At 35.7% G+C, this 16,949-nt stretch overlaps 1 protein-coding gene across 3 annotated transcripts in view; it reads left to right on the forward strand.

Moving 5' to 3' along the window:
• Positions 1 to 16,949, forward strand: part of SNRK (SNF related kinase) — a 58,062-nt gene that overhangs the window by 8,089 nt on the left and 33,024 nt on the right. The window contains exons 2-3 of one of the 3 annotated variants that reach the window (XM_045530736.1): positions 4,639 to 4,700; positions 8,416 to 9,109. The exons of 1 other annotated variant lie outside the window; for it this stretch is intronic. In XM_045530736.1, coding sequence (XP_045386692.1) covers positions 8,521 to 9,109 — 589 coding nt within the window. In that variant the 5' untranslated portion in view covers positions 4,639 to 4,700; positions 8,416 to 8,520. The remainder of the gene's footprint in view (positions 1 to 4,638; positions 4,701 to 8,415; positions 9,110 to 16,949) is intronic. One more of the 3 variants, XM_045530735.1, reaches the window with a different exon arrangement.

Below are 16,949 nucleotides of genomic sequence, written 5' to 3' on the forward strand. Positions count from 1 at the left end.
CAATAAACACTGTTGAATATAAATGGTTGTCTACATCTTTATCTCTTTAAGACATAAATCTAGTATTAACATTATTAAATCAAGGATATTGCTTATTTTAAGGCTCTTGATACAGGTTGAGTATCCCTTAACTGAAATGTTTGGGACCAGAAGTGTTTTGGATTTTGGATTTTTTCTGATTTTGGAATATTTGGATGTACTTAATGAGATATCTTGGGATGGGACCCAAGTGTAAACATGAAGTTTATTTATGTTTCATATATACCTTATACACACACATAGCCTTAAGGCAGTTTTAGACAATATTTTAAATAATTCTGTACATAAAACAAAGTTCGGACTGCATTTTGATTGAGACTCATCATGTGAGGTCAGGTGTGGAATTTTCCACTTGTGGCATATCAGGACTCAAAAAGTTTCAGGTTTTAGAGCATTTTGGATTTCAGATTTTCAGATTAGGGATGCTCAACCTATACATGAATTGACAGATTACTTTTTAGAAAGATGACTTGCAGTCCCACCAACGTAAGAATCCCCAACTGATCATGTCTTTTAAGTGAGAGTCAGTAAAATGTTAGGTGCCAGTATTTTGGTTTATGGATTAGGCTTTTTTTCTGTATCAACATTCTTTTTTTTGATCATTTTTTAATGACAATCTTCATCACAATATCAGTAGGGGAAAAAAGATGATAAGGAGTTAAAATGAGTTTTGACAGTGCTAATAAAAGCTTTGGAAGATAATAGATTTAGATTATTAAGTTTTTAATTCTCTGTAACTTTGAACTTTAATTCTGTTTTGCTGGCAGCATTGAGTAATTGTGGGTTGGATTTATTTTGGAGTAATTTCTACACACCAGCTTTTGTTTAAGTCATTATTTATTATGTGAGCACATTATGCCAAAGCTGTTACCATACTAATTTTTAAGTCTCATCTACTCCTAGGTAGAAATGGTGACATGCTTAGCATTTTTCATCACTTTAACAAGAGGCAGAATCTGTTTAGGAATTTGAATTTGTTGTCTGCACTGCTGGTGCAAGTTCTGTGGCTTGGATGTTAACCCCTTTCTACAAGTAGTAAATATTCCTCTGCATCAGTTCATGATTTGCCTAACTCCTGAATGCATTCAAATTCCTTGATATATCCTGGTCTATAGCTTGTTTTACTTAGAGGAAATAAAGATTACTTAAGCCAGCACTTCAAGAATTCTGCAACCAGATCACTGCCTTAAGAGGCTGCAGCAGGCTTCTCAGCATAACATGTCTAGTCCTCTCAATGGTCCCGAGTCCATTAAAAGTGACGAAGACTTAGAACATACTTTAGTAGGCAATTAAAGATTTGGGGGTACAGTTTATACCTGTTAGGGAATATGTAAGACACTTAAATACAGTTTTAGTGTAGCTTTGTAAAAACTCAACTTTTAGATGTCTGTATTAGATGGAGAGCATTGGCATAGATTTTTTTTTTAAGCATTTAGTATGTTTGGGAGGTTTTTGTGTATTGGAATATTGGTGGTCTTGTTTTGCGGGCAAATTTATAATATCCTCAATAAAATGTTTACTTAATATACAAAGGCTATAGTAGTAGTATAATTTTTGCACACAGTACTTTTTGTTCAACTTCTCTACTTTCTCATGCCTTGGGATTGATCTAGAGTGGTATCCAGGCAGCCACCTTTGTTCAGCATTCTGTTTTATCCGTCCTTCTCCTAGGGAGAGGTGTGAGTAGGAGACATTTGATATACAGACCAGACTGCAATGGTGATGATGTCAATGAAAAGCTAAAAGTGAATTTTAACAAGAATAACAGGGTGAATTCCAAATTGATAGTAGGTTTAACAGAAGCTGGTTCTACAACTGTTTTCAGCAGCTTGCAAAACGTGTGTAGGGCCACCCACACTTCCTTCCTCTTCTCCAGCCACACCCACACGCTTCAGTTGCTTCTGCTGTCTTTAGCTGGGAGAACATCAGTATATTCTTGCAACACATACCAGTACTTGTTTCTCAAACATGAATTTCCATATTATAAATGCTCTCGGCCAGTTGGCCTGTTTCATTTGGGTCCAGTGTAGTTATATGCATATACTGAATAAGAAGGTTGCTTTACAATGGCCTGTGTTAGTGGTATTTGCTGTGTAAAAAGATGTCATCTTAGCTGTGTAGTCATTAAAAATACTGATTTAAAAGAACTCAGTGCATGGGAAAATGTCATCCTATAAAGTAGAGGAAAAGTGATTATCAAACTTCATGTACAGTATCTTAGCTTTGTAAGGAAGCATAAGTATAAAGAATATATACTCAGACCTGATGAGAAGTCATCCTAGATGAGATTACAGGTGATTTTTATTTTCTCTGTTGTGTTTTTCTTAATTTTCTAAAGTGAACTTGTATTAACTTGTCCAAATTGTATTGTGGAGAGAAATATTTTAAAAGTAGTTACAAATCTCTCTCTATCCCAACATCCCCCCCCCACAAGTATTATCCCATTTTATTAAAAAAATTGTGTCCAGGCATATGTTATAAACAGAAAATAATTTGGAAGGCTGTGTACTAAAATGTTAACAGATATTATAAAGGGTGAGATGATTTTTTTTTAAATTCCCCTCTCTTTTTTACCAATCTCTGTGTTCTAATTGCATTTTTCACCTAAACAGATGTTTCTATCATAACTGAAACCAAAATGCTAAAACAAAGGAAGGTAATATGTCAAGTGAAAAAAACATGACGCAGGATATAAAGTTATATATAGAATAATCACAGCTTTGTCAAACAACGTAAAGAAGAAGGTGTATATAAATATTTGCAGATTGACCACCAAAATGTTAATGCAACTGATTTTCAGTGCTAGGACTTTGGATGCTTTTTTATTTTTATTTCCCACTCCATGTTTTCCAGATTTTCCATAAGAATATATTTAATGGGAAAAAATGTAGAGGAACATTTAGTGCTTTTTGAAAGGGCAAATTTGAAAGAAGGTTATCTTAATATCATTTTAAAAGCAAATGGATTTTGTGAGGTGTTTCATTGAAAAATCACCAGCCTTTGATGCCTAGCTGCAATGGTGATAAGACATTATTTCCTTTATCTTACAATCTTATAGCACTCATTTTCCATTTAGTATATTTTAGGAAACTGAATTTAGCAAAATTTTTATGAGAGCAAAAGAGATAACAGTTTGATAAATTCATTATCTTACAGTACGGTGAACAACTGAAAGAATTTCTGCTTGGGAATGGGGAATGCCATCATTGTGACAATGATGGCGATGGTGGTAGCTAGTATTTAGTGAATACTTATTCTGTACCAGGCACTGTTCTAAATACTTTACCTATATTAACTCACTTAATCCTCACCACAGCCTATGAGGTTATACTCGTATTACTAACATTTTCTGATGAAGAAACTGACCATACGTAGAGGTCAGGTAACTTACTGAGTTCCTATGGCTCGTGATTGGTGAGCTGGGATTCAAATCCAGTTTTGGCCTTCAGAACCAGTGCTCAATCACTGGACTACCACACTGCCTTGCCACAGAGACTGGATGAAACGGGGTGTTAGAAAGAGAGACGCAAACAAGGATTATGGGAGGAGCTACCATATCCTACTTGGAGCTGAAGGACCAGGCAGGTAGGCATGCCAAGGCTCACTAGTCACTAGATGTGGACCTGTGCCCATAGCTTTGCCAGCCTGGTGTGCACCGCAGACCAGTTGATTTCTCCTCATTCCAGTCAGGGGACTTGTTTTCACATCTAGAGGTCACCCACCTTTCTTCCTCCTTTTACTTTTCTTCTCTGTTTGCCCCCACCCCCTTGCACTCCTTTTCTATCAAGTTCACGTGAGCTTGGGCTTAATGATTTAGTGTACAGTATAAACTGCATTGGCCTAGTGTGAATGTTTAGGGCTTTCAGTTATTTGTGTGATATTTTGTTGTCGTGGAAAGGCCTGCAAAGCTATCTTAGTCAGTATTTCCTTATTGTGCCATGAAGTTGGATATAAGTGATCTGTCACATTCTTTTTGTTCATAATGATAGTTTCTTTTTTTTACTATCAAATGGCAAGCCTCTGATGTGAAATTGTGTGTTCCCTGATGCTGGCATCATAACTGATTTCCCCTTACCTGCTAGTATATTATAAAAGTTGCCCTCCTTGGCTATGGTAGAGGGTGTTTCATGAGCTTGTAGAGACTCCTGGAGGTGGGGTGGGCTTTGAAGCCAGGCTGAGCAGGATTGGAGCCAGAGACATCAGGCAAGTTGAGCTCTATTGTACCTGCCTCACAGGTTCATAATGAGGATTAGGTGAAATGCAAGTTCAGGGCCTGTTACCCTTGAGGTATTTCGCAAATGGCAAACGTACTGCTCATTATTATTATTTCTTCCTTTTGGGGGAGTAATCTTTGTGACCTGTCACCTGGAAAAATCTATATGTACCTGTTCACTCTGAAATTCCTGTTTATTAAATGTTCTTTAAAGGAGCTGTAATTCACAGAGAGCATCAAGATAATAGGGAAGACCTGGTCACTAAAGACACATTTTGCCATTTTTATACCTTTGTCTAGATCCAGCCCTAGGGTATATGTTTTGACTTTAAGCAAAATTTAAAGAAATAGAACTAAACCAAATTATTTTTCTGTATTTTCTTTAGGAGAAAGAAGCAACTAACAAAACATAGTGATAACAAGGATTATTCAGTGTGCAGTTTGCAGGGTATGTCTTCGAGCCGGTACAAATTCACCTTTGCTTTACATAAGCCACATCTTAACATTTAGCATTGATGTTCAGAATGACTTTTGGGAACTGCAAGATCCTCAAAGATCAAAAAACGATTTAATTACTTCTTACTCTGACTCAAAATGCACTTGATAGTAGGATTAGACAGTGGACTAGTATTTTAAAAGATGTTCACTAACAAGGATATTTTCCCTCCTAACCTTCAGTTAATCATAATGCCCTGTTCCCGGCATATACTTTAATTGTGGTTTTATAGACAGTGGACAGGGGGTGCTCATGCAAAAAGTAAATTCTTTGATAGTGAGAGTGATTAATCATGTCATTACAGGGTACTCTGTTATTGTGAAGTGACCTATTAGATTCTTTCCTATGAGCTTGCTATAGATTAAAAATTATTTCACTGTGCCCTTTTGCTGGCACAGGTCTGGGAAGAGAAACATCAAGGTGTTAATAGTAATTGTCTCTGTGTGTCTGAGACCCTGGAAAAAGACTTTTTTTCATGTATTATTTTTGTAATAAAACAGTTTAAATTTTTAAAAACTTAGATGCATATGAAAATCTGATTTATGTGTCACCTTCCAAGACAACATCTAAAATGATAGATGAAAAGAACAAAATTATGTAACTTGGGGGTAGCCTGAAGGGGTCTGTTTTGAAAGCTAAAGTTGCACTTGCAAGCTTGTGCAATAGGAACATACACTTGGGTAGAATTTTAAGAATAATTACTGCCCGTATAATTAATTGAAGTTAAAGATTTAAAGATAATTTCCTTCCCCCCAGAGTTAACCTACAGTTTTTATTTTTGAAAATTACATATACCTGGCCAGACCCGGTGGCTCAAGCCTGTAATCTTAGCACTCTGGGATGCCAAGGCGAAAGGATTGTTTGAGCTCAGGAGTTTGAGACCAGCCAGAGCAAGAGTGAGATCCTGTCTCTACTAAAAACAGAAAAATTAGCTGGGCGCAGTGGCTTGTGCCTGTAGTCCCAGCTACTTGGGAGGCTGAGGCAGAAGGATTGCTTGAACCCATGAGTTTGAGGTTGCAGTGAGCTGTGATGATGCCACTGCACTCTAGCCAGGGCAACAGAGCGAGACTGTTTCCAAAAAAAAAAAAAATTTAAATATACCTGAGCGAAGTTTCTTTTGGGGAACTGCTGTCCAAATAAATCAAGGTCTTTCAATTTCAACTTTCCTGTTAATCTTTTCATTAAAATTAGGAATTCAGATGACAGAGATATAGAAGATAACACAGATGTAACTCAGATGACACAGTATAGAAGAAATTTGCTTTTTTCCTTCTTAGTACTTGTACATGGTATTGGTTTCTTGTTAAAGAAAAATCATAATAGAAACAGGATTGATGATTTAATTTTGGTTCTGAAATCATTTTGCAGAAATAATGTAGCATAGACTTAAAAGCATAGTTTTAAAGCATAGACTTTGATGTCAGCAGCCCTGAGTTTGAATCCCAGCTCTTTCGCACACTGGCCCTGTAGCCTTGGCCAAGTTACTTAATCTTTCTGTGCCTCAAAATGGGTCTAATAATCCCTGTGTCTGAGGGAAATTGTAAGCATTGAATGAGGATGGTGTAACGCATTTGGTTTGTGATTAGTATATAATATTCAGTGAATATTAGTACTATTTATTATTACAATAATTACTAAAACATATTAATAAACAGATTAACATTGACTTTTTAAGCTTGTAATGTATAAATTTCTTGAGGTGGTTCTAGGTATGTGCTTTAGATCATTTCTAAAGTGATACCAGTATAATAATATCTTTGTGCCTCTTTTATATGCCTCTTTTATGGCATTTTAACTCTTAAGATACTGTTATCCTAAATATGACATCGATTAAAGTGGTCAAATGTTTATAAAGAGTTTGGGCTTTGAAATATGAATTTGATTTGAATCCTGGCTTTAGCACTTAATATGTCACATGTACCTAGAGCAGAGTCTGTTTCCTTGGCTATAAAAATGAGACTAATGCTGACCTTTCATGGTTGTCAAGATCCAGTGACGCAGTCCAGTTTGATTCATTTTATAGAAATACCTATAGTAGGTTTTCAATAAATGTTAGATTTTCTTCTGTTCTTTTAAGTAAAAACGAAATTTAAAGGAATTTAATGCTAATGCTTTAAAAAAAACTACCTTATATGTAAATTCAGTATTTTCATCAAGTGGATTAAGTAATATAAATATAGCTCTTAATATGTAACTGAAAATGTGAAACTGTATATTCAGAGCATTAGAAAAGGCTTCACTAAAAGGATGAATATGAACTAATAGTAAACAGTTAGTCTTGGGAGGTTGCTATATTCCTCATTGGGCATTGTTATTCAATTCCATTAAATTTTGGTCAGAAAAAATAAAAGCGAGAGTTCAGCCTGTGAGATTTAAAGTGATATCTTAATTTGTGTAATTTTATGCACTTGTTTTATAAATGAGTAAGGGTTATTTATAAAGCCTATTTCTATATTTGGAATTATAAAGGTTGACAGTTTTAAATACAATATGAAATTTGGTCTTTAAAACCAAATGGTCTTGGGCCAGGTGCGATGGCTCACACCTGTAATCCTAGCACTTTGGGAGGCTGAGACGGGAGGATCGCTCGAGGTCAGGAGTTTGAAACCAGCCTGAGCAAGAGCGAGACCCTGTCTTAGAAAAAAAAAAAAAAAAGACACCAAATGATTTTTAAGACTTAAATGATCTGTAAGAATGCATGCATGTTTACTCTTACAAGCAGGTCATAGTGAGTTATGGTTTAGAGCTGCAAAACCATAATAAAAATAGGCATAACTTTTATTTTTTAATTTTTTTTAGAGAGAGAGATATTACCATCAGGCATAACTTTTAAATACAAAGAGTGAGTACCATCAATTAGCAAATACTTATTAATAAGCATCTACTGTGTGTCAGGTGCTGTCCTATGCAGTAGTGACACAAAAACAATTGCCTCAAATATTTTGGAAACAAGTTGCATTTCAAACTTTAATAAAACAGTCTTGATTACCTGCTATATGTAAGCACTGTTCTAGGTGTTGGGAGTAGGTAGAAGAACAAAATAGAACCTTAGAGTAGAAAGTCCTCAGGAACCTTCCAGTCTCAGGGTGGAGATAGTGTACCCAAATACCTATAGAATAAGACCACATGGGATGGAAGTGGTGTCCCAAGGCACTTTGGAGATACCTAGGAGAGAAGGTAATTCTAGTTGGGAGAGTTAGAGAAGGCTTCGTGGAATAGATATTTTTGCACTTAAAATATTGCTGATCTTGGGGAAACAGAAAAAAGTTGTTGGGTTTCTGTCCAAATGTTTATTCTTTGTGTTTTCCCTTCTTGTCAACTCTTGACTCATTTTTAAGACACTAATTGAAATTACTTTTGGAAAATGTTTGCTTTTTAAACATAGCTCATCAAACTTGCCAGTTTTCTTCTAACATTTCAAAAAATTTGCTTCCAACAAACTAATTTTTTTTCAGTTTGCAAAATTTAATTAGGTATTTAAATTTTCAATTTTTACAATGTAAACTCTAAATATAGAAATAGATTCTTGTAAATGACCCTGACTCATTTTATATCTCAATTTATTTCCTTAAGCTTCTCTTAAAATGAAAAAAACAAAATGAAACCATTTTGAGTATAAAAGGAAAAGTCACAGAAACTTAATTTTGTTTCTCCTCTTATTTTGTAGATATCCATGGCGACACTGAAAATGAATTTCTTATTTTCACCAGATACTCTTATATGAGAAGATCTATTTCAAACAGTCTAAAAGTTTTTCTTCTGTTGGACCAGCATGGCAGGATTCAAGCGAGGGTATGATGGAAAGATTGCTGGATTATATGATCTGGATAAAACTTTGGGTCGAGGTCATTTTGCAGTGGTTAAACTTGCCAGGCATGTTTTTACAGGTGAAAAGGTGGCAGTAAAAGTTATTGACAAGACAAAACTGGACACTCTAGCCACTGGTCATCTTTTCCAGGAAGTGAGATGCATGAAACTAGTGCAGCATCCTAACATCGTGCGCCTTTATGAAGTTATTGACACCCAGACCAAACTATATCTTATTCTAGAACTTGGGGATGGAGGAGATATGTTTGATTACATAATGAAACATGAGGAGGGTCTTAATGAAGACTTGGCCAAGAAGTACTTTGCTCAGATAGTTCATGCTATATCTTATTGCCATAAACTCCATGTGGTTCACAGAGACTTAAAACCAGAGAATGTAGTCTTCTTTGAAAAACAAGGTCTTGTAAAGTTGACGGACTTTGGTTTCAGCAACAAATTTCAACCAGGAAAGAAGCTCACTACAAGCTGTGGATCTCTTGCATATTCTGCTCCAGAAATTCTGCTTGGTGATGAGTATGATGCACCTGCAGTAGGTAGGTAACCTTCTGTCCAATATTTGCCCACTTGAATTCTACCAGCCAGCATTTAGTTGGTCAGATTGGTTGTTGTTTATCTAAAAATAATTTCTAAGAGAATTTTTATTAAATGTGTCTTAACTAACAAATTGGGTTTCATGAATGCCATATATCCCTAAAGCTGGCAATTAGTTTATTTCAGTGGCAGATATCTAAAGTATATTTGTCAGAATAAAGGAAAATGAGTACGTTATCATTTAAGGTAACTTTTCTTTTGCTCATTGCAATTTTTTTCTTAAGGTCTGAGTACTTTTCCTGTCTTAAATTTTCCTGGCCCTGGCCCTCTCCTTCCTGTGCATATCCTCTTACAATCATTTGAGACCCATATTGGAGAGGTACTATGAATATTATAGTGCATTGTAAAGAATTTGGGTATTGGAATCATTTGTTACCTGTGATCTTGAACAAATACTTAACCTTTCTCTGTTTCATTTCTTCATCCAAGAAATAGAATTAAGTCATATACAAGTATAGCATTCCCATATTATATTGTTTACTTTTCATAGCAGCCTGTGTGGTTGTTATTGTTCATCTCATTATTCATAATAGGAAACTGACAGAGGCCTGCACTATGGTGGATTCTGGAATAGTGGTTGTCATTGGCATTTCCAATTTCCAAGTACCTTCTCCTTGTCAGGAGTTAACCTACTTGTGGTAGAAGTGTTTACTACTTTTCAGTTTGTGTCAACTTTGTCCCCTTTGAGGTTATATCTGTTTCAAAGGTCATTTAGGAATTTGTTTTTGATGTTTAAGGATTTGTTGATCTAATGGTACAGTCAGCTTTTTCATTTGTTAGTTTAATCTTGGAAACATATGGCCTAATGTTACATGCCTATGGTGTCAAACTTCACAGGTGAGTCTTCTGCTTGCATTCTGATCATTTGAAATGCAGGTTAAAGAAGATTAATGACAAAGGTGCACATAACATTTGAAGAGTGCTAATGTTATACTGAACACTCTGTACACCAAAACACTGGTTTTCATGTTAGACTATTGTGTTCTGGACAAGAAAGGGTTAATGAATGGTTTCTGCCTACTACATACAGATAACCAGGCTTCGCTGAAGTCTTTCATTAGAATATTTGAGCCAGAGACTTTTGATTAGTGGAGCCACTCTAATCAGGAAATGAAGCCAGGAATGTACAGAAGAGGAAACAATTGTCTGCACATGAAAAGATCCTCAAACTCATTGAAGATCTCATTGAACCTCATTGGTACAAATTAAAAACACAATAAGATACTCTTTCATACTTTTCACATTGGGAAAAACTAAAGTGATGGTAGGACTATAGAATAACAGGGACTCTTGTACTATTTAGAATACAATTTGGCAATATCTAGTAGAGTTACAGATGCATGTATATTGTGACCCAGCAATTCTCCTACATGTGCACCCTAGAGAAGCTCTCACACATGTATACAAGTTATTTTCGAAGAATGTTTTTAACAGCATTGTTGAATCTACATCAGGGGAGTAAATTGCTCATTATTCACACTGAGTTCTATACATTGGTGAAAATTAATGAAACATGTATGTCAACATGACTGGATTTCACAAGCGTAATATTTAAGGGAAAACAAATTGGTGAAGAGTACATGTAATATAGCATTTGAATACAAGAATTTAAAATAAAAATTTTAAACATACAAAACAGTATTATATATTGTTTAGGGGTACACGCACAGTAGTAAACTATGAAGAATGCATGAGAGCAAGATAGGTTATTTTCTGAGGGGCAGACATATCTACAAGGGTTTCAACTCTGTTGGTGATGTTTATTTTCAAAGTTGGGTGGTGGGTACACAGGTGTTCATTGTAATGTTCTTTTTTTCTTTATATCTTAAATGTTGTATAGTAAAACTTTAAAAAAGGTATAAAAAAAGGAAAATAAAATTGGGAGGATGCTCACCAATCTAATAAATGATGACCTTGTGTTGTTGAAGGAGGATTGGGTGGAGTTCATGCGTAATTTGCGTTTTTGTTGTGTTATTTATTTCAGTTTAGGTATAATTGTGTGATTGAAATAAATAGAGGATTGCTTGTAAAAAAGTGAAGTTATCTTTATGTTAATGTACTATTAGTTTATTGTGCCAAAATCAGTCATTGATTTTTTTTACAAATGTCTAGCCAAATGATTATGGACAAAAATTAAAATCAACCATTATATTAAATTGTCAGATGTTGCTAAATAAAACAACTTGGGTGTAGTTTTATAAGTAAGCATTTTATAGTATACTAGTCCTCAGCAGTGAGATTTAGCTGGGGAATTGCCTATTTTATTATTATTTTTGAAGATTCAGAGTTTGATTATACTTGTGACACTTTTTTACGTCATTATTTTTTCTTTCACCTTTATTAATTTTTTCTAGGATCTTTGAGTTTTCTTTTTGTTTTCTGTATTTTCAGTGTCTTGAATCAAAAGCTTATTTTTTTATTGTCCTAATTTCTAATAAATGCATTTCATGCTGTATGTTGCCTTCTCCCACAGTCTCTGATGGCGTCCTAGGGGTTTCACTCTGCAGTCATTCTTTGCTAAGGTTTCTCTTTGGTTTCTTGTTGAACCCAAAAGTTATTTAGAAAGATATTTTTTAAAAAATTCAAAGTAGATGGATTCATTTTTCCTTTTAGCTGTCTGGTTTTTAACTTCTAATTTTAGTACATTGAAGTTAATAAATATGCCCTATTGGTTTCTGCTTTGGAGAGTATTTTTAGATTTTCTTTGTTGCTTTATGCATTATAATTCTTAGACTATTCCTTGTGTGATTAAAATGTTTGAGTATTTGGTGCATACAGAGTTTTTATATATAATTAAGATTGTTCATTATGCAGTTTATTCCTTTATATCCTTATGTTTTTATTCCGATCTGTCATTTTTTGAGAGAATAATGCTAGGCTCCTACTCTGATCTGTGATTTTATATTTTAATCAACTTTTGCTTTATATGTGTTATTTTCAAGCTGTGTAGCTATGTAAACATTTATAAATTTATTTTACATGATGAGCTATACCTTTTATCAGTATGAAACTATTTATTTGATACTTATTGCCTTAAATTCTATTTTGACATTGTTGAGGTTTAACTCTTTTAAGCAGTACAGACATACCCAATTTATGGTGCCCCACTTCATTGCACTTTGCAGATTTTGTGTTTTATACAAATTGGAGGTTTATGGCAAGCCTGTGTCAAGCAAGTCTGTCAATGCCATTTTTCAATAGCGTACATTCACTTCATGTCTCTGTCATATTTTGATAATTCCTGCACTATTCCAAACTTTTTCATTATTATTATATCTGTTATGGTGCTTGGTGATCTCTGATGTTATGATTGTAATTGTTCTGGGATGCCATGAACCATGCCCATATAAGGTGGTGAACTTAATCGATAAATGCTGTGTGTCTTCTGACTGTTCCTCCATATCTCTCTCCCCCCATCTCTCCCTCTCTCCCCCATCGCCCTCCTCTCCCTCCCCCTCCCTCCCCCTCCCCTCCCCACCCAGGTGTCCCTAGTCTCTAAGACACAACAATATTGAAATTAGGCTAATTAATAACCCTACAGTGGCCTTTAAGTGTTCAAGTGAAAGGAAGAGTCACGCATTTCTTACTTAAAAGCTAGAAATGATTAAGCTTTGTGAGCAAGGCCTGTTGACAGCTGAGATAGGCCAAAAGCTAGGCTTCTTGTATCATATAGTTAGTTGCTAGGTTGTGAATACAAAAGGAAAGTTCTTTTCTTTCTTTCTTTTTTTTTTTTTTCTTAAAGTATCCCAAAGGAGCTTATAAAGGGAAAGTTCTTGAAGGAAATTAAGAATGCCGCTCCAGTGAACACATGAATGATATGAAGGCAAAACAGCCTTATTGCTGATACAGAGAAAGTTTTACTGGTCTGGATAGAAAATCAAACCAAGCACAACAATCTCTTCAGCCAAAGCTAATCCAGAGCAAGGCCCTAATTCTCTTCAATTTTATGGGTTGAGAGAGGTGAGGAAGCTGCAGAAGAATAAAAGTGCAAGGTAAAGCAGCAAGTGTTGATCTAGAAGCTGCATCGCATTATACAGAAGTTCTAGCAAAGATAATTGGAAGGTAGCTAGACTAAACAATAGATTTTCAATGTAGACAAAACAGCCTTCTATTGGAAGAAGAGGCAATCTAAGACTTTCATAGCTAGAGAGGAGAAATCAATGCCTGGCTTCAAAGGACAGGCTGATACTCTTTTTAGGGACTAATAAATGCAGGTGGTGACTTTAGTTGAAGCTAATGCTTATTTAATATTCAGCAAATCCTAGGGCCCTTAAGAATTATGCTAAATCTACTCTGCCTGTATTCTATAATATAAATGGAACAGTGAAGTCTGGATGATAACACATCTGTTTACAGCATGGCTTACTGAATATTTTAAGCCTACAGTTGAGACCTACTGCTCAGAAAAAAAAGATTACTTTCACAATATTGCTGCTCACTGACAGTGCACCTGGTCACCCAAGACCTCTGGTGCAGATGTACAAGGAGATGAATGCTGTTTTCATGGCTGCTAATAGCATCCATTCTGTAGCCCATGTATCAAAGAGTAATTTTGACTTTCAAGTCTCATTATTTAAGAAATACATTTTGTAAGGCTATATAGCTGCCTTAGATAGTGATTCCTCTGATGGATCTGGGCGAAGTAAATTGAAAATCTTCTGGAAAGGATTCACCATTCTAGATTCCGTTTGCCATTAAGAGCATTCATGATTCGTGAGAGGAGGTCAAGATATCAACATTAACAGGAGTTTGGAAGGAGTTGATTCCAGCTCTCTTGAATAACTTTGAGGCATTCAAGACTTAAGTCATGGAAGTAACTGCAGATGTGGTGCACTTAGCAAGAGAACTAGAAGTGGAGCCTGAAGATGTGACTGAATTGCTGCAATCTCATGATTAAACTTGAACAGATGAGGAGTTGCTTCTGATGGATGAGCAAAGAAAGTGGTTTCTTGAGATGGAATCTACTGATGATGATGCTGTGACTATTGTGGAAATGACAACAAAGGATTTAGAATATTGCATAAACTTAGTTGATAAAGCAGCACCAGGCTTTGAATTGACTCCGATTTCAAAAGAAGTTCTACTGTGGGTAAGATGCTATCAAACCAACATCACATGCTACAGAGAAATCTTTCATCAAAGGAAGAGTCAGTTGATGCAACAAACTTCATTGTTGTCTTATTTTAAGAAATTGCCACAGCCACTCCAGCTTTCAGCAGCCACCACCCTGATCAGTCAGCAACCCTCAACATGGAGGCGAGACCCTCCCCCAGCAACAAGATTATGATCCCCTGAAGGCTCAGGTGATCGTTAGCATTTTTAGCAATAAAATATTTTTTAATTAAGGTACATAGGCTTTTAGACATTATGCTGTTGCACACTTAATAAACTACAATGTAGTGTAAACATAGCTTTTATATGTACTGGGAACAAAAAAATTTGTGCGACTCCCTTTATTGTTACAATATTCACTTTATTGCAGTGGTGTGGAACTGAACCTACAATATCTCCAAGATGTGCTGTATTATTTGTCTAATTTGTGAGTCAGTTTTTTAATAGGTGAATTTCATCTGTTCATATTTATTATTACTGGAATGTTTGGACTGGTTTTGCTGTCTTTTGTGTTTTTCATTTGCCTTGTTGTTTATTACTTCTTCCCATATTTTGTGAAACTATTCAAGTTTTCTTTATTCTCTCTCCCCCAGTGGTTTCAAAGATAGGTAATCTGTTTCTCTTTGTATTGGTGTCCACCCTTAATGTCCAGAGTTAATCAATATTCATATTATTTCTCATACCCTACAAATAAGAACCAGTTTGCTTTTATTCCCTTTTAGTAATAAAATTTTGATCTGCTTGCATTCATTTACGATAAATACTTACTTTTAACTTAATTTTACAAGTATCTTGGCCTCCCTTTCCTTTACTTGGGTTATTTTTGTTTTGTTTGTAATCTTTTCAGAGAGGATTTGTGAAAAATTCCTCAAGTTGTTGTCTGTCTAAATATGTCCTCACATTTGAATGATAATTTCGATGGGCCAGGCGGTGGCTCATGCCTGTAATCCCAGCACTCTCGGAGGCCAAGATGGGAGGATAGTTTGAGCTTGGGAGTTGGAGACCAGCTTAAGCAAGAGTGAGATTAAAAATAGAAAAAATTAGCTGGGTGTGGTGGTGCATGCTTTTAGTCCCAGCTACTTGGGAGACTGAGGCAGGAGGATCACTTGAGCCCAGGAGTTTGAGGTTACAGTGAGCTATGATGATGCCACTGCGCTCTTGCTAGGACGACAGAGCAAAACTCCATGGCAAAAAAAAAAAAAAAAAAAAAATTGGATGGATATAGACATACATATTTGAAATCATTTTCCTCCCAACTTTGAAGATACACTTTTCACAGATATTTTTCTGTAATCTTTTTGCTTCCAAAGTTGCCAGTGAGAAGTCTAGTGTGAGACTAATTTTATTTTCTTTGTAGGACCACGTTTCATTGATTCTGTGGAGCATTTCCTTTTCATATTTTTACACTTCTGAAAGTGCTCCATTAAGTGGGTTTTCTTGGGTGCTTGTTTTTCTGTTTGATGAATTTGGTTCTTTCCTCTCATTGTACTCATTTTCCTAGGTTCTTGGGATGTTAGTGTTTGCTCATCTCAGTTTTTGAGATTCCCAGATATCCCGTTGTGAATATAATGTCTGAGTATTGTAATCTACCTCCAGTGGATATGGGAGAGGAGCGGGTCATATAGCCAACTGGGAAGTCCCAGTATCTGGTCTTACTATTTGAAAGACTGTCAGTACACCTATTGGGCACCATCCTTCTCTGTTTGTTCTAATGCTCACAGTCACTTCTTCTGCCTGGAGCACATTAGCTTGGACATGGCTTGATGCTGGTGTTGAGTTACAAAGTAAGAGGAATTAGTCCTCAATCCCTCTAATGATTGTGTTGGTGTAGTCCCTTCCTGTTTCCGGTCTGTGTCTTCTAGCAAGAAGCACCACAGAAGCTCCTACTAGCTGGGTTTGGGGTATCATGATTTCCCCTTTCAATCTCATCCCACTGAAACTCTACCTTTTCTGTCATATATAAAGATTTGAGCAGACAAAGGGTGGCTAGATCATGCTCAGTGAGCTATTGATTTAGTCACTTCTGTGGACTTTCAGGAATACATGTTAAGTTGATTTCACAGAGTTAGAAAGGAAAGGGAAAAAATGATCTGTGTGGAAAATCCTGGAATCTCTCATTGCAGTCTTTGGACTTTCTGTGGTAAAAATTGCGGTGCACCGTTGTACAAAGTGGAGAGCTCATTGCTGCTTGTTATGTCAGTTTACCCAGTGGAAGAGCAGGAGGAGCAGTGAACCTGTGTCTGTTATGGCTTCATATTAATACTATGTAAAAGTTTTGATTTAGATTAAGTATATGTAGCAGTTTTGAATATAAACAAAAAACTTATGTACACGCTACAATATTTCTCATAATTACAGTTCAGCATTTAATGGAGACTTTTTAAAAGTCGTAGGATGTGTCCTTGTGCATATTACTGTGCAAAGAACTAGAGTTCTTTTCTTCATAAATCTTTTTTTTGCCCTATATTAAAATATTACTCTCTGCCTGCTCTCAGCAAACTAGAAATAGAGAGGAACATCCTCAACCTGATAAAGTGCATCTACAAAAATCCTTCAGCTAACATCATACTTAGATTGAACACCTTCCTTCTAGGTTCAGAAACAAGGCAAAGATGTATCTGAACCACTTTTACTCAACCCAGTGCTGAAGGGCATACAGACAGGAAAAGA

Source organism: Lemur catta, chromosome 18 (genome assembly GCF_020740605.2).
Source record: "Lemur catta isolate mLemCat1 chromosome 18, mLemCat1.pri, whole genome shotgun sequence".
In the NCBI taxonomy this organism is placed as follows: domain Eukaryota; kingdom Metazoa; phylum Chordata; class Mammalia; order Primates; family Lemuridae; genus Lemur; species Lemur catta.